Consider the following 22,766-nt stretch of genomic DNA (forward strand, 5'->3'; position numbering starts at 1 on the left):
GGTGCGAGAATGGCCGTAGAAGGAGAGGCGAAGGTGGTGCAGGGTTTTCGGTGGTGGTTTGATGGTTATGGTGCCGTTTGGGAATGGCGGTGATGCGATGATGTGGGATTGAGTTGTGAAGGTAAAGGTTGTGGCTGTTGGCGTTGTTGTTGTCTGAGGGTTGGAGCGTGGTTGTAGTTGGTGACGATGGCTGGCGTGGTGGTTAAGGTGGTTGTTGTGTGATGGCGGTTGAGACGTGGTTGGTTCAAAATAAAGATAGAACAGAAAAACGGCTATCTCAAAGCGTCGCAGCCCCAATGAATCACATAAACGCCCTCTATACAATGGGTTTTGGGGCTAACTACACATGTACTTAGAGATATCTCACCTACGGGCCCTGAATGGTGGTTTGCGAATTTCCACAGCCGTAACAGTGTATTTGTATGCATGTCTGGCATGTTAGCACTTTTTGGGTTCTAATCCAAGTGAGATGTTAAATAATGTCCTTTCCTCCAAAGTATAAACCTTCCCCTGAATATGATCCACCATTCCTCCTTCAATAACACTCTGATGTAAATTTGATAAGAGGGAGTAAACTGCGAACAATCTCAGGCAATGGCAATGGCATATGGTCAGTCTTCACCTTGAATTTGTGCTCTTAAAGTTTTCTTCCATGAGGGTGTCATTTCTTATTGTGGTTCCAACTCATTCTCTCTTTCAGAAGAAGAGCGCAGGTTGCGGGCGAACGACCGGGAGTACAATGAGAAATTTCAGTACGCGGTGAGTGCTCGTCCATCATTGTTGCAATCGTCGCTCTCTGACTTGCCTTGTAAACGTGAGGCATAAACTATTAAAGCAGAAATCGGGAATTGTGTTATGAGGCCACATTGTATTTTGATTAAATCTAAAAATAAATGTGCACGTGGCAATGTGGTTTTATTTACTTGTTTGTTTGTTTGTTTATTTTAAACAGTGTTGAGGCTCATGGCGGAGGTAGAACGCAAAAAGGATCAGGATGTAACAGAATGAAAATAACAGGCGAAAGAAAGTGAGGGGGGCAGGGTGGGGGACATACCAACAGCAGGGTTGAGAGAAAAAAAATAGAGGGAGTCTTGGCGAAATGCAGACTAGGAGAGAACAAAGGGGGGTGTACAACATGGATCCAGCCACAAACTCTGTCACAGAAGTGGAAGGAAAACTGGAAATTTGGGAAGGGGTAGCCTTGTGGAGGGTCAATGTGTGTGGAAGAAGATCATGGTTGTGGGTGGGTTGGGGTGGGAGTGTGATCTGAGATGGTGGTGAACAGCTATGTTGAAGCCTTTGTGGGTACAATGAGATTGATGAGATTGAGGAAGTAAAAACAACCAAACATAAGAATAACAGTAAAAGTTTTTATTGAAAAAAGCTGGACTTACTAGTCAGTAGAGCCAACGTTTTGGCAAGAATCCACTCGTCTTGGTCATGGCAGATGTTCAAGTGAAGAGGTCCAACCGTCGTATGATACCCGGGTTGGTCTACAGACCAACTGATCCGACCACCGGCAGAGGTCATGTGGTGATTACTAAGGTTTTTTTGTTTGTTTTGTATACCGTGTTGAAGCTCGTGTAAGAGCGAATACATACAAACATGTAACAAGGCGAGAGAGGGAAGCACAAAATAGTGGGGAACAGAGACAATAAGAGATCTGGGGAATGGAGAGGGATGGGGTGGGGTACACAGGGTAAACAAGATGGACACAGCAGGGCCTTTCAGGAAGGAAAACAGTAAATTTGATTGAGGTGGGTTTGGGGTGGATTAATGGGGGTAGTAAAGATGAGGATAAGAGATGGTGGTGAACTGCTGTTTTGAAGGCCTGGAGGGAGAAGTGGGGGAAAAAGGGGTAATGAAAGGGTGAAGGTGTTCAGCAGTGATTCTTCATTTTGGCAGTTTCACCAGAAGGGGGGGGGGGTTTGGTGGACCTTGAGCACGTTCAGGAAATGTAGGGGGGACAGATCACAGATAGAGCGAGGGGGAGGGGGGAGGCAAGGTCAGAGAGGAGATGGTAGAAGACATAAAGACCACCGACCTGCCTCTGGTGAGAGAGTGAGAGGCCCAAAGACTCGGCTTCATCATGAGAGATACCAATGATCCTAAAGCCTTGGTTTCCACAGCGTGAAGACGAGCTTGGTGTGAGGCAGGAGCACCACCCCAAGTGGGGTAGCAGTACTCCATCGGACGGCGAATGAAAGCTTTGTAAGTGGTTAGGAGCTTAGGTGTACCAAGGAAGGCCTTTGCACGATGTAGGATGCCCATTTGGTGACTGGCTTTGGAGGGCAGCTTGGAGACGTGGCATTCACAGGAAAGATCGTGGCAGATAGTGAGGCGGTTCTTTTGGAGAGATATAGTGAGAGTGTGAGATTTGTCAGGATTGAAAGGCATGTTCCAAGTATTTGACCAGCTTGTGATTTTATCCAGGTCTGCAGAGAGTTAAGAGGCTGCTGCCTGTTGATCAGAGGGATGATAGTTGGTTCGGCAGAGGGTGGAGTCATCAGGAAAGAGATAAAGAGGATTTTCCAGAGAGTCGGAGAGATCATTGCTGAAAACCAGAAAAAGAACATGGCCCAGAACGCTGCCTTGAAGAACTTCAGCTTGGAGAGGAAGAGGGGATGAAAGAACTCCATTTCGGGCCACACGTTGACTGCGACAGGAGAGGAAGTCTGTGAACCATGAGTGGAGATGGCCTTGGATACCATAGGAGGAGAGTTTGGTGTGCAGGGCAGGGTGCCAGACCGTGTCAAAAGCATGCGATAGGTCTTGGGATATGGCTCTGATTTCATGTCCGGCATTGAGGATCTCCATCCATTGTTGGGAGAGCAGAAACAGCATATCTAGGGTAGAGTGACCTGGTCTGAAACCAAATTGATGATTGGAAATCAAGCCATTGGAGAAGAGAAAGGATTTAATGTCTGAAGCGATGTTGGATTCCATAACCTTGCTGATGATTGGTCTGTAGTTGCATGGATATGTTTTTGCACCTTTTTTATGCAGGGCAGTAATGTTTGCTGATTTCCAAGTAGATGGCAGATGACCTTGAGTAAATGAGAGGGTGAACAGAACATAGAGAGGGTGAGCAAGAGCAGAGGAGCAGAATAGGACATGTGGGCTGATGCCGTCTGGACCAGTTGCAGAATCTGAGTCGAGGTTTGACAGCAAGCTCTCCACCTTGTCAGGAGAAATGGATACAGAGTCCAAGAACAGCTGGGTGTGACTGGGTAAGGTGGGTACAGAAACCGATGGGTTTGGAACACAAGATTTAGATGGAAACACAGTTTCGACATTCCACCTTTTTGCTTGCGGTTCAAAACGAGCTTCTTCACTTCAACATCTGCCGTAAGCAAGGCGAATGGATTCTCGCCAAAACGTCGGCTTTATCGACTCGCAAGTCCAGCTTTCAAAATTGAAAATTATAAACTTTTCCTGTTTTAATTCGACCGATGAATAATAACAACCTGCATTGATAAGAATAACAGTTTAGCTTGTCCACCGTTAAAAAAATAAATAAATAAATAAATAAATAAATAGAAACCTCGAGAAGCACCGATGTTTTGGGACCAGGCCCTTCCTCAGGGCGAGATGATAGAAAACCTTTTCCTATTCCGTTTTGCTCTGAGGAAGAAAGGGCAAATCCCCAAATGTAAGCACGTCAATGTTTTTCACCTTTTATATGAGCTGAACAGTTTTTATTATTATTTTTTATTTTATTTCCCACGAGATCACATTTCTCGTGTAAAGGTGTTCTTGTTTTGGATGCTTTGTATTGTGAGAATAGTGTGATCGGCATGTTGATAAACTGAGTTTTATACAATCTCAGTAAACTCGTCTGTACCGTACAGCCATGCTCTGTTGCCACCTTATTGTGAGACTCTCATTGGTTGTGTGTCGATGGAACGTTTTTATCCAGTGTGTTTATCACTTCTCTGGAACATAATGTTCTTCATAAGTGTCTGTGTTTGAGCATGATAGTAGAATCTGTTTGTTGTTTAAAAAAAAACATAAATGTTATTATTCATTTATACATGTGAGAGTTGTGGAATGCAGTTTGATTAATGCCAACACGACACTAATATAGCAGGAATTAATCTTTTTTTATACTTCACACCCTCCTGCCATGACCATTGATGGTAACTTTTACATTTGATTTGTCGATCGTACAGTTTGTTCCAAAGTTTTTATTCTGAAATGTTTGCTGGAAATATTTAACCAAGCTCTTTGACGTATTCCTTCGTTCCGTTGGTCATACTTGGATGTAGCAACTTAAATTGTTGAGGCAACCTTTTTAGGTCATCTCTACCGAGATGACCTAATAAAGCCGGACCAAATGTCCGTACGTCCGTCCGTACATCCGTCAATTTTTCTTTCCTATCTTGATGAAACTTAGTATGTGGGTAGAGGTCGATGAGTGTTGCACAACGATATAACTTTTGTCCGGGTTCAAGGTCAGGGACGAGGTCACGAGGTCACGTAAGTTATAAAAATCGCCATTTTCAAAACCTATCTTGTCTGCCATTCTACAAGATATTCGGCAACTTTATTGATTATGATCGTAGAAAATATTATCTTGTATCTAACTGGACAGATTTTTGAATTTCCTTCCCGTTTGATCGTCACGTGATCTGGAAGCTGGCCAAAAACGCCGATGCGATTCGCAAAGAAGGAAGGAAGGAGAAATGAAATATAAATATAAAACACATTTTTAGCCTTTTATATTTATACATTTTCTGCCGAAGGTGCAAAAGTTTCAAAACCCGAAATGCAAACGTCGGCATTTATTTTCAAAATATAATTTTGTGCGTGCGCGCCAAAATGCCGAGTCATCTTTCAGCAAGCTGCGCAGTTGAACTGCGCAGTAGTCTTCGGTCATAACTGAACATTGAGAACTTGTGGTATTATAGAGATGACCGTCACCCTCACACGGGGGTAATTTTATTTAAAGAGTTAATAAAAAAAAATCACTTTTGTTTGAAGGAAGCGGTTCAGTTTGGCATGTTTAATATGAAATCGGCAAAGCCTAGAAACCAACGAAACCCATTCAAGTTACCCTTGAGAAAACCTTAGAATTGATGGTTGTTGTTCTTCATTTTTGACGGGCGTCCGGATGGAAGGAGCGACATTGTGAAATATTGAAGCGGCTTCACTGCTTTAAATTTATTATTATTATTATTATTATTATTATTATTATTATTATTATTATTATTATTGTTTAAGAACAAAGTGCAACACTTTTACAAAGTACCAAAGGGTATGCAGGTGGGGGTGAACATACAAAAGCAGCAATAATGGGGGAGGGTGGGGGGGGACGATACAATTTCCTATGGCCCGGAGAGGAACAGACTGGGAATGAATCATTTGGAAAAGAACTTGGATGTGCATGGATGAGCGAATTAGGTAGTGATGAGCAGCTCATTTGAAGGGAGGAAGACTATTTTGGAGTTGTGGAGTTAAAGGTGGGACGAATGATTACGGGTGTGCATCCGATCTGGACTTTGGGAAAGTGAGCAGGTGAGGATTTCTTGAGGATTGAGGTCATGACGAATAATCCAGGTTGAGGAGCCATGTGTGATCTGGAGAGTTTGGGAGTGGCAAGGGCAGGTGTCCATCCATTGGGACCATACTCTGTGTAGAGCGTTGGTACTGCCTAAGCAGTCTCCTTGGCTATGGGGCACAATCCTGGACGGTTCACCACTCCGACACAATATACCAACAAGCTGGCACTCCTTTTGCCAACCTCGGAAGGATGACAGCCTGAGTCAATCCCACCTGGTATTTATTCAACAGCCGAGGGGGATTTGAACTCAGGATCCGAGAATCCCAATCCCACCACCCTAACCATTAAGCCAATGCCAGGCATAATGGCAGGTGTGAGCGGACGAGAGACCACCAACTTGTTGCGGCTAGGAGATTGACAGTCCTTCGGAATCCGTCGTCTCCTTTCTTGAGGCTAAAATGGTGCGCCATGAAAAACAACTGAGGGTAGTAAAGGCAAGAACGGATTGAACAACTCGAGTTTCTTTCCAGCAAGTTGGTTCAAAGATCAAGAAAGCATCCTGAGATTCAATTCCCCTTTCCAAAGTTGTGTGTGTGTGTGTGTGTGTGTGTGTGTGTGTGTGTGTGTGTGTGTGTGTGTGTGTGTGTGTGTGTGTGTGTGTGTGTGTGTGTGTGTGTGTTTGTTTGTGTCACGCTACTACCCCTACGGTTGTGGGCTGATTACATCCAGACTTGATACATCGGGTCAGCATGAGCACAATTTATGCATAGAGGTGTTTTATTTTCGCTGGTGGGGGAGGGATGGGGGGACACAAATTCTCTATGTAAATGTGTATCGTGTAGCGCCGCCTCCAGGTGTAGGAGGGTATTACAAGTCTCCACCATTTACAGTACATCTAGTATTCCTGTCCCACGTTTTGCAGTGCAGTGAGGTGTTTTGAATTGTAAGCAGGAGGTGTGTTTTTGGTCCTTGCACGTAACCTGGGGTATTTTTTTACTTCCACCACCAAAGGTGGAGGAGGTTATGTTTTCACATCTGTCTGTCTTTGTTACCTGCAAAATTGAAGATTTTTCTGAAGTATATTGGTTTGGCGATTTTGTTATTTTGTCTGTTTATTGCCTACAGGTCACAATTTTAAACTGATGTTCACGAAACTTCACCACATGGTAGAGTTTGTATTAAGGAAGAAGCTTTTTGTTTATGAGGTCAAAACGTCAAAAGGTCAACATGGGCCAAAGGTCAACTGAGGTGGTTTTTCTAAAATCTTCAATTTTCATCCGATTGGCTTGAAATTTGAAGAGGACTTGCATATTTGGTCATTGAATTCAACCACCAAATATTTTTGAGATCAAATTTGTTTTATGGGTTTTACAAGTCTCGTGCTCTGCACGACGTCTTCTTTGTTTGTTTGTTTGTTTGTTTGTTTGTTTGTCTGTCTGTGTGCAGGATATCTCATGTGGATGGATTCGGATGAAACTTGGTGGACAGGTTGGGTGTGTTACATCGACGAATTGATTCTATTTTGCTGAAGATCCGAATCCTGATGTGGACAAGAGCATTATTAAATTTGTAAAGTGATTCTTCACCCTTGAGAGAAAGGGCCAAACCCAATGTTTCAAAAATGTATTGTGTCTGATATGTTCTCGTAGATCAGGCATTGCGGGGTGGAGGTTTGTGCTCTACCGAGTGCCCTTCTCGATTTTTTTTTATTATTATTTTTTTTTATTTTTTTGCTTTGCCTATGCATTGCTGTCAGCTACCTATACACCACCCAAATAAATGTATGCGTCAGAACGTGTTGCATGCTTGAAACAAGATTGCCCGTAGTGTGGGTACTCTGCTTGTATGAATAATCGGAAATACAAAACTTGTCAATAGTTGGCCAACGTTTCGCTCTTTTCTCTTTTTGACTGAAAAATCTTCGACATACCTTTTCGAATCTGCTGCATTTTTCTTTTCATGGTCTCACTAGTTTGCTTGCTTTGCTGAGCGACCGATTGTGACCAGGTCACCAAAGTGCAAGGCAGCCAATGTGTGTTTTTTGGGGGGTGAAGGTAAACCTGACTTCATTTGAAGAACTTTGTCGAGACCAGCCTTTACTCTAGCTCTCAAGCATGGAGTGTTGGCTGAGATTGGTTAAATGTTTGTTTAATTATTTTCAGCCTTGCTTTCAGAAACCATGAAGGGACCAATCGTATATATTCCAGTTTTGGAACTCACTGGGAAGTGCACTCATGTAAATCCGTTTGTTTAACCTTTATGATGTCTCTCATAACACAGGCGGCTGCAAAATTGAGGACTCTAAAGAGTAACAAGAACAAATATGTCCAAGAGCCGCATCCTAAAGGCAATACCAACAACTTCCGATATTTCGTCACGTGCCTTGATGGAGCCAATAGCGAGACCCGTCATGGAGGCTCCTGTTCATGACGAGAAAATCTTGTATTTACGAAATTACAACACATTAAATGGAATAATCTTTAAATAGTAACGTGAACATTTTGAAACTTTAAAGCAAATGTCCGAATATATTTAAAAGTTCATGATAGATGCTCTCAAAAGGCACCCTCAATGCGAGGATGTGTGCAGGTGTTTAGTATTTATATTAAGGAAATCCGGATCCTGTATATAAAAGAGCCGAGTCCTAAAGGTTTTGTCTTCACCAAAAGAAGAAGAAGAAGAAGAAGAAGAAGAAGAAGAAGAAGAAGAAGAAGAAGAAGAAGAAGAAGAAGAAGAAGAAGAAGAAGAAGAAGAAGAAGAAGAAGAAGAAGAACAACAACAACAACAACAACGCGGAGCTCTCTGAGAGCCAGCGTTCGCTACGCGAGACGCGGCGAACAAGGACAAATGTGTCCAAGAGCCGCGTCATAAAGGTTTTGTCTTCACCAGAAGAAGAAGAAGAAGAAGAACAACAACAACAACAACAACGCGGAGCTCTCTTAGAGCCAGCGTTCGCTACGTGAGACGCGGCTAAAAATTATCGTTTACTTCAATACTATTATACTGTCATGCCCGACGGCTCCTGTAAACATGGACTGACTGAGCCGGGTGGTCTAAGACCCCTGCAGAGGACCGAAACGGCTTTAAAATTCTGCGTTCAATTCATGAATGCATACTATGATTCCTCAAGGATCACTCAATGAACCCGAACCTGGCAGTGTTTGTGTGGGAAGGCAGGAAAACAAGAAAACACTTGTAATTAAAAAGGGGTTATTTACAAAGTATCCAGGGAAACGGGTGGAGAAGATGTTGAATAAATGGTACAGATCTGGGGGTCAAATGATACTGATAGGAATGAAAGGGACATGCAGCATTGCACACAGTAGAGATAAATAAGGCCTAACCTATTCATGGCATAGACGTATACAAAGGGGCAAGTGAGGGCTTGTGGCAGGCATGGTCCGGTCCAGTGGCGTGAAGGTTGCTGGCACACAGGGCTGGTTTGGCTCTGGACGGTGAATGGCAGAAGTGATGTGGTGAAGATGGCAGCCAAGCACAGGGAAGGATCTCTCCAACACATCCTCCTTTGGCAGCAACCAAAGTAAAGGGAGAACGGAGATGATAGTCTCTTGAGAGTCAAGCTGCAACTTCCATGCCTCGTGTGAACATAGACCTCGTAATCTGTGGGACCGTCTTGATGGGTGGCGGTTCCCATTATTGGTCGGTGGCAGTCTCTGGGCATCACTATCTTCTGGCTGGGATGTGTGTTTATGGTCCTTGCACGTAGCTATCATAACATCAGCAGAAAGCGTTCCGCCCTCAACCAGGGCTTCGCAGTGAACCTCGCCACCACGGTTTACGTGGCCTTCTAGCCAAACAGTTTGCAATGGTCGTTCCTCCTAAAGTGCATTGTGCTTTCCAGTTGTCCTTCAGTGTTCAATGCCCAGTGCCACAAGACATCACCTGGCCTTGCCTGATTTATAGGAGGTTTTACACAACAATCTTCCCATAATCTGCTTTATAATGGATGCTCACTGTCTCTTCGGTGCACATTTAACAAGACAGCTTACTCTGATAAATATCCCTGATATCAGAGTGAATCTAACTGATGCGATCATCCTACTTTTAACATGATTTAGCTATGTACTCCCCTGCCACCCCCCAACTCCTTTCCACATAGCAATACATTCAATATTTGTCACATTTAAACTTCATTAAACGTATTGTATTGATAAGATTATTTCGAAGCATTGTCCTTGTACTAAGGTGTACAGGTCAAACTTTTCCTTTTTTTTGTGTTTTTTTTTTTGCATACTGTCGGACCCCGCTATTTGTGGGGATATGTTCCTGTAAAGTGCCACAAATGTCCGGGCATTTACCTTTATTTATTTGTTTGTTTGTTTGTTTATTTTTTATACACGGTCCAGACTCGTGGAAGAGCGATGACACAACAAAGCAAAAAGAAAAACAGGGTAGAGGGTGAAAGTAGACAGAGATGGACAAACAAGGGATACAGGCAACGATGATGGGTAAGGGAGAATGCAAAGGGTTGACAATATGGATACATAAACAAAATCGTGTTTGACCAGTTTGTGATTTTTGTCGAGCTTTGAGGGGAGGGATGAGACTGCTGTCTATCTGTCAGAAGGATGAGAGATGTCAGGATTTTTGTTTTAGACTCCGTCTTTCACAGTTGAAGTGTACCTATGATAAAAATTACAGACCTCTACGTGCTTTGTAAGTGGGAAAACCTGTAAAATCGGCAGTGTATCAAATACTTGTTCTCCCCACTGTATGTCCAGAGAGAAGGCCCTGATCTCATGCCTGACATTGAGGGCCTCCATCCATTGGTGGCAGAGTAGAAGCAGCATGTCCAAGGTAGTGACCATGTCTGAATCCGGATTGGTGATCTGAGATGAGGCTGGTGGAGAAAAGGAATGATTTTATGTTAATTGCGATGATGGATTCCATGACCTTGCTGATGATTGGGCGTAAGCTGATTGGTCTGGAGTGAAGTTAATCCGTTTTTGCACCTTTTAATGTCATGCTGTGATATTGGATGATTTCCAATTTCCCAGGTGGATATCGGAGACCATTCTTGAAGTGCAATGAATAAATAAATAAATAAAACGCCGAATTAAATGCCCCCGGAACCCCCTAGTAATGAGTAGGGGCAACTTTTTGCAACTTTTTTTCACGGAATTCCCATGTCACGAAACGCAAAGATATCGCTTTCTTTTTGCTTGAGGTTGTAGTGGGAGCGAGTTATAAGTGCAACTTTTTTGCAACTTTTCCTCGTTAGTGCAACTTTGCAACTTAGCAACTTGGCAACTTTTCCACTATCAGCGTAACTTCTGGCGTTAATCACACTTGAGTGGCTGAATCTGCTAAATGCTCGGTCATGTGGCGCCGTGCCTGAGTAAAGTGGCGATAAAAACAACATTTTGACCGAGTATCACCTGTGCATTGAATGAGCTGACTTCCTATCATGTGTTGCTGTGGTGTTCCCGTTTGCTATCAAGTTGTTATATCTTACCTCCTTTTACTTAAATATCGAGTTTATTCTCTATTGTAAGGATGTCAGCTTTACTTGCCAATTATGCCCAAGGAAGCTGCTGCTTAGATTGCAAAAGTACGAGCTGATGCAGCAGAATTTCCAACTGAGTTCATAGTAACTTCTGGTTGAATGCCTGGTGTTGGCTTAATGGTTAGGGTGGTGGGCATTGGATCCTTGGGTCCTGAGTTCAAATCCCGCTCAGCTGTTGAATTAATACGAGGTGGGGTTAACTCGGCCTGTTATCCTTCCGAGGTCGGCAAAATGACTGCCAGCTTGCTGGTATACTGTGTCGAAGTGGCGTCCCATCCAGGATTGTGCCCAATAGCCCAAGAGACTACTTAAGCAGCACCAACGCTCTGCACAGAGTATGGTCCCAATCTCCTTCTCCTTTAGGAACAGTTTGTTCTGCAAGCTATGTTCTACAGTCATGTGCCACGAACGACGGTCCAGTGTTCTGAACCATCGCGACAGTACAAAACACACGAGAGCCAAGGATGCTGAAAATCAAACCTCGACAGACATTGCTGCCAGCTGAGCAAGTGAGCAAGGGACAAGAATTTGTTGATCGGGTAGTTACGAGCTTTCTCTCAGCAGATATATCTACAGTATCTACAAACTCAATAATCCGGAGGTGAAGTCATGATTTCAATTCATGGGCTACAATTCACCTTCGGAGTCCTGTTGGCCATCGCGAGTGGCGTCAATGGCAGAGAAAGAATCGTTGCGGATCCAGAACTTGCTCAAGGGGAAGAACATGTGTATGGTCATCGATGAAGTGGAGGTGGCAGGTGCAAAGTATATTAATACTCTCGTGGGCAATGTCGAATCACCAGAAAAGACTTTCCTGCTGCACTGCAAGCAGCTTCCAGCCTCAGTCAGCTCACAGAGAATAATACATGCATTGGATGATGCCATCAGAACGCTGCAGTCTGATCGGTCGAATTTTGTTCTACTCTTGAGCGACGCTGCGTGCTACATGATTGCTGCTGGATGCCTCCTCAAGCAAATGTACCCGTGACGACTCCATGTCGCGTGTACTGCACATCTACTTCATAACTGCACCAAAAAGGTTCGAGCCCACTTCTCTGACATCAATAATGTGATCTCCAGGATCAAGGGTGCTGTAGTCAAGAACAAAGACTGTAAGGAGGAGTTTGCTGCAATTGGATACACACCTCAACCCATCGTAAATGGTTAAATGTGGCTTTCTACTGTGCTGACAGTTTTCTTGACGTCAAGAGAATCATTAGGGAATTTCAGGGTGATGGTTTGCTTGTTACCAGAGCGAAGGAATCGATAGCATCAGAACACCTGGCGAAGGACTTGCTCAGTATCGATTGTGACTACAAATGCCTGATTGAGCTGGTCACTAAATGCGAAAGTTCTACGTATACGATCTCTGATGCTTTTGACGATCTGAAATCGCTCTGCTTCGGCTCTGATCCATGTGGAATCGCGTCTTATTTGGAGAGGCGATTGGAGCAGAACAAGGACATAAAGCAGATCATGTATCTGGCACACGATGACATTCCAACAAGTTTGTACGCAAAGTTGCAACAGTGTCAAGTTACTTCGGTGAGCGTTGAGCGCTCTTTTTCAATGTTAAAAAAGCTACTAGCGAAGGACCGTAACTTCTCGCCCGAAAATGTTGAGAAATGTATTTCTGTTTATTACAATTACAGCAATGAACCGTCACTGCTCTGGTGCATGCTCCAATACCTGACCTGACCTGAATGAACCACAGCCCTCTGGGCATGGATTTTAAGTAACTTTTTCGTGCAACATTTGGTAAAAAAAAAAAAAATGCAACTTTTCACGCTTTTTAGCGCTATAAAAAATTGTCCCAGTCATGAGTCATTTTACTCGTTGCTTTCCGTTTTTCAAAAGTTCTGCAGTTTCACCCATGTTGCGACATAACCATATAGGAAGCAAATTGTATATTGTTTTTATTTTTTAATTTTTCAAAAGGCAGGGAAATCTGTGTGCCATCTATCAATGTTTATATCACGTTATCTTTCATCAATAGATGTTCCACTTGATGCACAACGTCAAGTGTGATAGGTACGACGGTGTTGTTTGTGCAGTTACTTGGAAATGAAATAATTCCATCCATAAAGCAGCATAACCATGGTTTTGAGATAACGTTTCAACTCACATTTTATGATCAATGGACATTCTCTGACTGCCATTTGATTTTTCTCGATGAGAGCAACGTTGTTGTTGACAAAAAGTATTTTTCACCCAGTGATGTAAATCAAACCAGTACACACAAATGTAAATGGTAGAAGAAGATGAAATAACGTGTGGCTCGGTGACTATGCTTCCACAGTGAGGAATTTGATATTTAAACTTTAGTACGTTAATTACAGCAGCATGAAGCGGAAAATGAGGAGGAAAGGTCATCTGTTGACTGCCTGAAGGAACTCTTTTCATCTGAATTGTTGATTTCAACTTTGTCGGATGAATCACAATGTGTGGCTTAACCTTCACGGTCCTTGAAAGGAAAATAAACATTAAATTAGGTTAAAAGGCTCAATGATGTTACCGAAATGTGGATGAGGCATTCTCACAGTCAAAACCACAAGAGGTGTATGGCACAAGGTGTAGTCGCTACGTGGTTGTTGCTCAAGTAATAGAACGTTTGTAATCGATAGAGGTTGAACCGCAATGTCCTACGCCTTGTTGCACTTTATTGTTTGTTATGTACATACGCACGATCCACCTTTTCCTTTGTACACAAAGCTGAGGCTTGTGGTAGAGCAAGATAACAGAACCGAAACATAACTGAGCCAAGAAAACACTATGGAGAGCGGATAAACATAGCAACAGCTGGGTTTAGGGACACACCATATTTAACCCTTTGAACTCGAGTGGCCGTTCTACCGCCGCTGATTCAAACGTCCACATAGCCGAGCGGCTGGATTTTTATCCACGAAGCCCAGGGTGAGGGTCCAAGTCAAAAGTCCAAGCAGCTCAGGGTTCAAAGGGTTAACATTGAAGAGCGATGCCGTTGCTTACATTATCAACTAGTTTCATCACTTGGTACGTCGTTTCATTGTTCGTAAGAACGAACGAGAGATGCTGAAGTTTTATATGTTTGTGCTAAAACTGATGCCAAGTTCAATGAGACTTGCGGGGTTGAGTTTATAGGAAAATTGATGTTTTTTTTGTTTTTTTTAAAACAACTAAATTAACCCATCCATCAAGCACATACAAGGTTTGCCTCTTCCTCCTCTTCCCTCAACCTACCCAGCATGGTTGACTTCTCCAGACTTTTGTGTTTCCAAATGGTTATGTATCCAAAGTATAGCAGTCTGTTTTGCTGTCGGTGTTTCCAATGTACATGGTGGTCTAATTCCTTCATTCACTTTGTTTGTTACCTCTGCCACCCAAGTTGAATGGAGGTTATGTTTTCACTGCTGTCTGTTTGTCTATCTGTCTGTGAGCAAGATATCTCAAAAAATGATGGACGGTTTCGGATCAAACTTGGTGGACAGGTTGTGTGTGTGTGACACAGGCGAATTGTTTCGATTTTGGTGAAGGTCTGGATGCAGATCTGGCCCATCAGTAGAATACAAAACTTAAACCTTTCAACCTGGTGGAGGTATGTGCTTTACTGAGTGCCGTTCTAGTTTGGATACTAACTGGTGAGGGCTCGGAGGAGAGAAAAGCAGACCCATGCAGAGCTGACAGGAGATGCATATGTGGTAAGTCAGAAATGTAAAGTCAACTCACTGGATTTAAAATGTTTCCAACTACATCCAGTATTGAACTGGCATATTATGAGGGTCTGCTGCATTCTTACTCGGGCCAAGTGCAATGTGTGGATATGGTTAATTAGGCTATATGTTAATTGTAAATAATAATTTGAAACATATTGTATTGAATTAGAAGGGGGGTGCGGCGGGGGGGGGGTGGTGGTCATTTTGGATAATTTGGATACCACGTCCATGCCTTCCTGCAATCCCTGGTGCTTCTGCTTGTCCAATTTTTACATTCCAGTCTCCCATTAAATTGAAACATCTCTTTTAGGCACTTGTTTTTCCAGTTCCTGCAACTTTCCATAAAACTCCTCCATATCTTTCTTCTTCACGAGCCTGGTGTTGGCGCAGTGGTTAGGGCAGCGGCTTGGGATCCAAAAGGTCCTGAGTTCAAGCCCCGTTGAGCCACTAAATTAATACACCAGGGGGTTGACTCAGCCTGTCATCCTTCCGAGGTCGGCGAAATGAGTACCAGTATACTAGGCCGGTGTATACCCCGGTTAAAATAGGTGTACCATATCCCTGTGTCGTAAGAGGCGACCAGGGTTGCGTCAGGAAGGGCATCCGGCGTAAAACATGTGCCAAATCACTATGCGGATCATACGGATGATCCGCTGTGGCGACCCCGAACGGGAGCAGCCGAAAGAAGAAGAAGAGGAGATCTTTCTTCTTCACCTGCTGCAGAAGTTGGAGCATATATCTGAATGATGGTGGTGTTCACTGGATGTCATGATGATGGTGGTGTTCACTGGATGTCATGATGATGGTGGTGTTCACTGGATGTCATAATGATTGTGGTGTTCACCGGATGTCATGATGGTGGTGTTCACTGGATGTCACGATGGTGTTCACTGGATGTCCTTTCAACCTCACTGATGTTAACCTATCATCGACTGGACTGTATCCTCGTATTGACCCTTCCATCTTCTCACTGCCATTCCATTTGTTTTACAGGTTCTGTGTTTAGAAAAGAACACTTTGTTATTGTCACACTGAAACAGACCCAAACCAGTCCATCTAAGTTCACTTATCCCCAAAATTTCAGTTGTTCTCCTCTCCTCTTTCTTCATTTCATCGAACTTTTCTTGATTCATCGACCTTTTATTCATTCCAAGTCTCAATTTTGTGAACGATGGATAGTGAAGCTCAGAGTTCAACTTTCAGTTCTGGCAACCTCGGCGACTGGATTTCCTTGTGGGTTTGATCCATTCCCATCCCAACTGCCAGTCATACTCGTCAAAACACTTTGCTCTTCCCCGGTCTCCATTTGGGATGCTTTCAAACTGGGGCTTTCATCATCCAGCACCATATAGCTTTATCTTTTAGATTTCTGACCATGATTTATTTATTTATTTTTCTTTTGGCATGCATGGAAGTGGTTTGCCATTTGCTTCTTCCAGGTAGTTATGGGTGATCATTATACCACATGGGTGATCCTAGACCTACGCCGTTGTTCTCCACAAGAGAATCCTCTGCCGAGCACAAAGACCCTGAATGGCAATATGTGCCGTCCACCACCTGCGACCACAGCGTCATGTAACCCTGATTCGGAGGATTAGGTCTGGTAGTCCACCTTACCCAAGGATGACCCACTGCACTGGTTAACAAAGGGAAAGGGCATCTGTCAGAAGGATTCCTGCAATTGTTTTGATTCAGCTTCCTTCTCATAGATGAGCTGCCCAGCAATGCTAATGAGCCCCCCCCACCCCCCCTCCACCAAGCTTATCCTCAATGTCACTCTGGCAGAACAGTCCATGGGGATTTCAAAACCAGTATATGGTTAAAAAAAATAAAAAACACAAGCACACGTATGGTAAAAACAATCATTGTTTGGACTTTTCCAAAAAATCATGTCGGGGATTTTTGTCCTTTCTCACCAAAGGACACCTGCACTCTGTTGTGGATGTAATTTGACATATTTGTAATATTTTGAGAAGCAGAAGCATTCAGGTGAAGTTATACTTTTAACTGATCATTTTAATTGTTTAAATTCCATGCCTAAGAATGTTTTGTGTCCAAAATTAAGTGGAATGGGAGTCGGGAGGGGAAGGTTGGTGGCGGGAACCATTCGGTAAACAAAAGTGGAAAAAGTCAATTCGAGGTTGTCTTGATTATTTTTTTTTTTATTGTTGTTTGCCTTTTTGGAGCTTTTGAAGAAATAGTCCATCCCAGCATTGTAGCGTGAAAGCATTTTTAGCAATTTAGATGTCGAGCTCGGGTTAAGCTTTTTGATAACTTCCTCCTCAACTTCCTCCTCAACTTCCTCCTCCCTTTTCCAATTCAATATTATTGCTCAACTTATTTCAAATTGCTTTCCATCAACATATAACCTATTTAACCATATCGACACGTTGCTCTTGGCTCGAGGAAGAGCTCTACAGCAGAGCCTCAGCATATTCCAGTTCAATACTAAATGTAGTTAATAAATGTTTGAAATCTAGGGAGTGAGCCAAATTTACATTAATGGCTTCCTACATGCATCTCCTTTCAGCTCCAAATGGCTCCTGCTTCTTTCTCCTCCTCTTCCTCAGCAACATTCACTGCCCTGTTTGTTCGCCAACCTTTTACTGCCTCTCATGACCAGGTACACAGTCCACCTAGTGACCTCACCCCTTCCCAGACCAACCATAAATTCACACAGGGTTTCTCCCTGCTCATCAACCAATAAAACGATGCCATTTCAACGACAGAAGTACAGAGTTTAAGAACTCTGATTTGTCTTGAACAGTATCCAGCATGACTCAATCCTTTTGAAGGGGAATGTGTTGCAGACACAGACTAACAGCTTGGCCTGAACATCTCCCACGAGGCTTTAGATTTTAGAAGATGCTGAGAGGATGGAGAACTTTGATTGCAGGTGAGTCTGGCTCTCTTTGTAGGACAGATAGACAAGGGTTCCCTCACTTCTCAGCCGTCTAGCCTGGGTTTGAATCTCGATCCAGCTTCAACTCATCACAATGTTTCACAGGCAGGATGATTCATCAGTGTGCGTGCTGTCCCTCCAATGGACCTTGAACGGGAGTCCCGCCTGCCGTTGGTGGACGTTAATGATCCCAGTGTCCTCTGCAAAGACGAGGTGAGTTATCAGACACCTTGAACAAATTACAAAGGACTGCTCTAACCTCCAGGAAGCACTGCAGCAGCGGTACAGCCGCATCCCTGTGAGAACTGACGGGTTCTGAGCTTGGTGGAGAAACTACAGGTACAATCGATAGGGTGTGCCTTCCAGCAGGACAATTCAAGGTGTTTTTCTTGCTATAGCTTGAGCACGCACATCAGTGTGCCTTCCAGCAGGACAATTCAAGGTGTTTTTCTTGCTATAGCTTGAGCACGCACATCAGTGTGCCTTCCAGCAGGACAATTCAAGGTGTTTTTCTTGCTATAGCTTGAGCACGCACATCAGTGTACCAGTGTTGAGATAATCGATAGAAAAGTTGAATGCAGGATGGGATGAGTTAGTGAACCTTCCATTCATGAACTGTACACTTGATTCATTCTGGTGGCCTTGTATTTTCCCGACATTCTCAGGAACCACAGTCATTTGAATGTTCCAAGGTGGTGATGATGTTTATTGTGAGTTAATTAACTGTCATAAAGAGACCCCTCTTGTTTTTGGAATGCCCAGAATGAAAACAGTGCCATTGTTGTTGCTCGAAAATATGTCAACATTTTGTCACTCACACATCCTTGCACATATTTGTGAAGACTAACACATTACCCTTGCGTAATGCGGAGCAACACTTATTTGCCTGAAATAGTCAGGATAGATGGAGGAAAGAAAGATGAAGGTGAATGAGTGGCCGTTTGGCCACTGCCCAGCATGAGAGAAAATGAGTGTGATTGATGAAGACACTCTGAGCCTTTTACTTATTTTTGAACCTTCTCGCAAAAGGCTCATGAACTGATGACCTACGGGTGATGCTGAATAAGGTTACCAAATATTAGATGTGCTGTGCGGAGCCCAATCCGCCCACCACTTGATAGATGATGTTTGCTTCCAGAATGTGGTTTAATTATGTGCTGGAAAACTGGGTTCTTCTTTGGCCGAAAACAAAAATATTTGATTACTTTTTAAAATAATTCTTATTTCTTCCCACCGTGTATACTTTGCTTCAGGAAAGTGGTTCCGTACTCTGCTCGAGAATCCTCCCTCAAACGCCTTTGTGGTCGATTGTTATGTTTGTAGCATGCAGCATATCGCATGAGCCAGAGGGCTTGTGTCCTCGTACCTTTGGCATTTGGAGAGTGAGGAACCCGCTCACCTTTTGGCCTGGCCCAGTTTGTATGAGAATCAGGAAGTTTTTGTAAATGCTGCTATAAAAAGGAGTTTCATGGAGCACGCATTTCTTCAAGTTTCAGGTATGGCGTGATAGATAAAAGGCACAAACTCTCGTTGTGACGCACTGATTGCACTCCCCTTTTTTGAAAGTTCATTGAAAGCTCCCCTTTTTTTATTATTATTATTTAAAAAAAAAACTATTCAAGCTCTACACGCCCAATATATGAGATCTTACTCGTTGATGGATGAAGCTTGCAGGCAGCTCGTGGCTAATTTGGCTTCTGCAGGAAGCGATCCATACTTTGCCCAGACACTAAAAATGAGCCGCCGAGCCAAGGATGGAAATGTTTAATGCACGGCCGGCTGGTCGGACGGAGGCTCAAAGGGGTGGTGGCAATATGCCAGATCACATGGCTTGTAGCTTGCACTGAAAGCGGACCGATTCTCAGTTCGTCTGGTAAAACGGTATTTACTTAGCGTGTTGGTGATCATGATCTGACGAGCATAACTTGCTACAAGTGATTTGTGAAGGCGCCAGGGACATTTATTTATATGTGATGTAAAAGGTTAGAAAGCATGAATTGAGCAAAAAATGAGAGGTTGGAATCGACAAATAGACAGAAGAACAAAGGTGTGAAGGTAGTCGAGACACAGACAGACACAGCCTCCATGACATGCTACGGAGATGATTTCTAATCTAATTTAAAATCTATTTAAGTGGTACAGAATGATGAATAAAATTGTGTGTGAAAACTTTCCATGTCCATAACTCGAGCTGAAGATAACGGGCAGCACTTTAACCACGAATCAGAGTGGAAAAAAGTATAACGGGAGAGATGAAATGTAATTACAGGTTTGTACTAATCTTGACATAATAATGTCCAAGCATTCAGCAGATTGACCTTTTTTTGAGCTGTGAACGTATTCACGTTGAACATCCGTGCAAAACTAACTACTCCAGGGTAACAAGTGGCAAACTGCCGCTACATTGCCTCGTGCACTGTAAGTACGTGCTGATGATGTAGTGCAGGTCGATGTCGATGTCGACTCTGAAAGCAAATTGATCTTTTGTAATGTGCGGTGTTATCCTCCATCCACCGGTGGTGGTTTCACATTTTAAATAATCGTATTCCACATGCTTTTGCAGGAATTATATCTTAACAATTTGTGTGAGTTGGCGTTTTTTCTCACAATGCAGGGTATGTGGAACAGTGAGCAACATCTGCTTTGTGTTGTCTTTTGGCATTGTGGCATTTTGTTTGCATGCAATTGTGGGTCCGCTGCTCTGTGCTTTGTACGGCGAGCCACAAGTACTTGTATGGAGAACCTTTTTTGGAAAGTGAAGCATTCTCATGTTACGGATGTTAAGAGTCACTTACTCTGATGTGATTTTATAATTGCAAGTGATTTTGTTTTATATGCCAGGTGGTGTGACCCCCTCGATGTAAATTTTGAAGCTGATTGTGCTTCGATTCAGACACAAGGTCGGTTGCCAATTGTGTGTTCTCCCGCAGCACAACCGTATCAAAACTTCCAAGTACAACGTCGTAACGTTCCTGCCCGTCAACCTGTTTGAGCAGTTCCAGCGCGTCGCCAATGCGTATTTTCTCTTCCTGCTTATTCTACAGGTGTGCCTCACAAATCCACCACCACGTCGGGCCATTTTTCGGCAATTTTACTTTCTTTCTTTCTTTGTATGCAGTTTGGTTCACTGCAGCAGTAGGGAGACATAAAGGATACTTGATTGCATTTATGGATCACACTTCATGGTAAGTTGGGCAGTGAGTAGTGGAAACGAGCAATTGGCATTGGTAACATCTGGCATCTGCCTTTGCACATACTCGTCCTGCCTTCTTTCTAGGAGTTCCAATGCCGGAAACTTGGCAACCTTAGGGGCTCTGGGCACCTTGCCATCTCTTTCTAAACTTCTCTTCCAGAAGGAACTGGTCACTGATTGTTTTTAACTGGCATCAGGCTAACGGTTAGAATCGGCACAGTTGCACAACAGCTTCTGACAGTCATTGTAGGTCTCAGTTTGTTTTTCCACACAAATGCCAAAATAAATTTCCTTTGATTTGTTCTTTGTTTGTCCACAGTTGATTCCTCAAATCTCTTCACTGTCATGGTTTACTACCATTGTGCCTCTCGTGCTGGTTCTTACCATCACTGCTGTGAAAGATGCATCTGATGACCTGGTGAGCACACAATTGGTTTGATGTAACATTAGATTGTTAAATCGAGGATGGGTTTTCGGGGTAAAAGGAATTGAGCAGTTGTAATTTTCTTTTTCTAAAGAGAGCATAACATGCACCATATTGATTGATATTCACCTTTTTTATGATTATTTTTTTTTCTAGTTTCGCCATCGAAGTGACAACCAGGTTAACAATAGGCAGTCTCAAGTACTCATCAATAGCAAGTAAGTTCACATTGACCCTTCGGCGTGTCAAAGCTAGTCCTTACGAGAGTGTGTGTGCGTATGCGTTCAGAGTACCCCACCCCTCAAATTTTGTTGTGTTCCAGGCTGAATTTAAAATGAATTAAATTGAAATTATTTTGTCACCGATCTATACAAAATACCACATAATGACAAAGTGAAAACATGTTTTTAGAAATTTTTACAAATTACTTAAAAAAGAAAATCTGAAATGTTTTTATTTATATATATATATATATATTATATATATTGTTGTGGGTCGGGTGAGAGGGCCACAAGGGGGTGGGGGGGGGGTGAAGCTATCTCGGCTCCCACCAGACTCTCCGGAATTGTAGGCCATTGCACATGGATAATTCTGTGATGCGGTGTGTCGCTAACTGACCGTGAATGCCAATAACTCAACCGCGTGACCTAGGGTCCTCCCGTCGATGGGTTAACTGGGTTACCTAATTAATCACGTGATTTAATTACCGGGGAACACGCAGTCGGTACGCCTTGTCCGAACCGGATCACTTTACCGGATCGGATGCAGCCGAGCGACACTGCTAAGGATGTCCATGCTTAAAGGAACGGATCATTGGGAAGAAAGTCAGGGCAAAGCAAGGATTCGGACCATGCTGGATCAATGAAAGAAAAGACGAAAAAGAGCTGGGAACATTTCTAATAATAATTTATTACAGGCAGACGAGGAAAGTTATGTGGTACAGTGAATAGTAGTTTTATTGTGTGTAATGCTGGGATAGGAAGAAATGTGAGGTGCGACAATGTACAAGCAACTGACAAAAGCAGACACATAGCAGACTTAACCCAAAATAATAATAATCTTCTGCAATCTTAACTTGCGAGGACAGGCACCAGGACGCACACGCACACGCGTGCAACCTGATGAAGAGGAGTTGATGAAGAGAAAAAGGAGGGGAGGAGATGAGGCTAACTGTCTCTGAATACCTTGTACGATTGCCCGATCACACCACCAATACGTTTTTGGGGGTATGCTCCACTGGGCAATACCTCCCTGACAGCTGGCATGCCGTTTCTTTCTCTGTGGCACTTCATGCAGCTGTCATCGGTCCAGAGAATGAGACACGACCGTCGGACGTGAAGGGAGGGGCTTGGGTCGGAAGGCGGAGTTGAGAGCAAGTGGTCGGAGTGGGAGACGGGACCAGGTGGGTGGGTGGACTCAGCGATGTGGAGGCGGAGTCGCAGGCAATGACGACAGTAGGGCGGGTGAAGAAGGCAGAGTCGAGATTCAGCGCATGAGAGAGGATGGCTTCGCGATCCGCCTTTTA

At 43.4% G+C, this 22,766-nt stretch overlaps 1 protein-coding gene across 7 annotated transcripts in view; it reads left to right on the forward strand.

The window, feature by feature from the left end:
* Positions 1–21,610, forward strand: part of LOC147017737 (phospholipid-transporting ATPase ID-like) — a 58,113-nt gene extending 36,503 nt beyond the window's left edge. For all 7 annotated transcript variants that reach the window (XM_085847618.1, XM_085847616.1, XM_085847617.1 and 4 more), the window contains 4 exons: positions 701–759; positions 20,555–20,668; positions 21,137–21,235; positions 21,398–21,610. In XM_085847618.1, the coding sequence (XP_085703744.1) occupies positions 701–759; positions 20,555–20,668; positions 21,137–21,235; positions 21,398–21,463 (338 nt within the window). In that variant the 3' untranslated portion in view covers positions 21,464–21,610. The remainder of the gene's footprint in view (positions 1–700; positions 760–20,554; positions 20,669–21,136; positions 21,236–21,397) is intronic.
* Positions 21,611–22,766: the final 1,156 nt, after the last annotated feature.

This window comes from Eptatretus burgeri, chromosome 11 (assembly GCF_056783735.1).
Source record: "Eptatretus burgeri isolate ZD-2024b chromosome 11, Ebu_testis_v1, whole genome shotgun sequence".
In the NCBI taxonomy this organism is placed as follows: domain Eukaryota; kingdom Metazoa; phylum Chordata; class Myxini; order Myxiniformes; family Myxinidae; genus Eptatretus; species Eptatretus burgeri.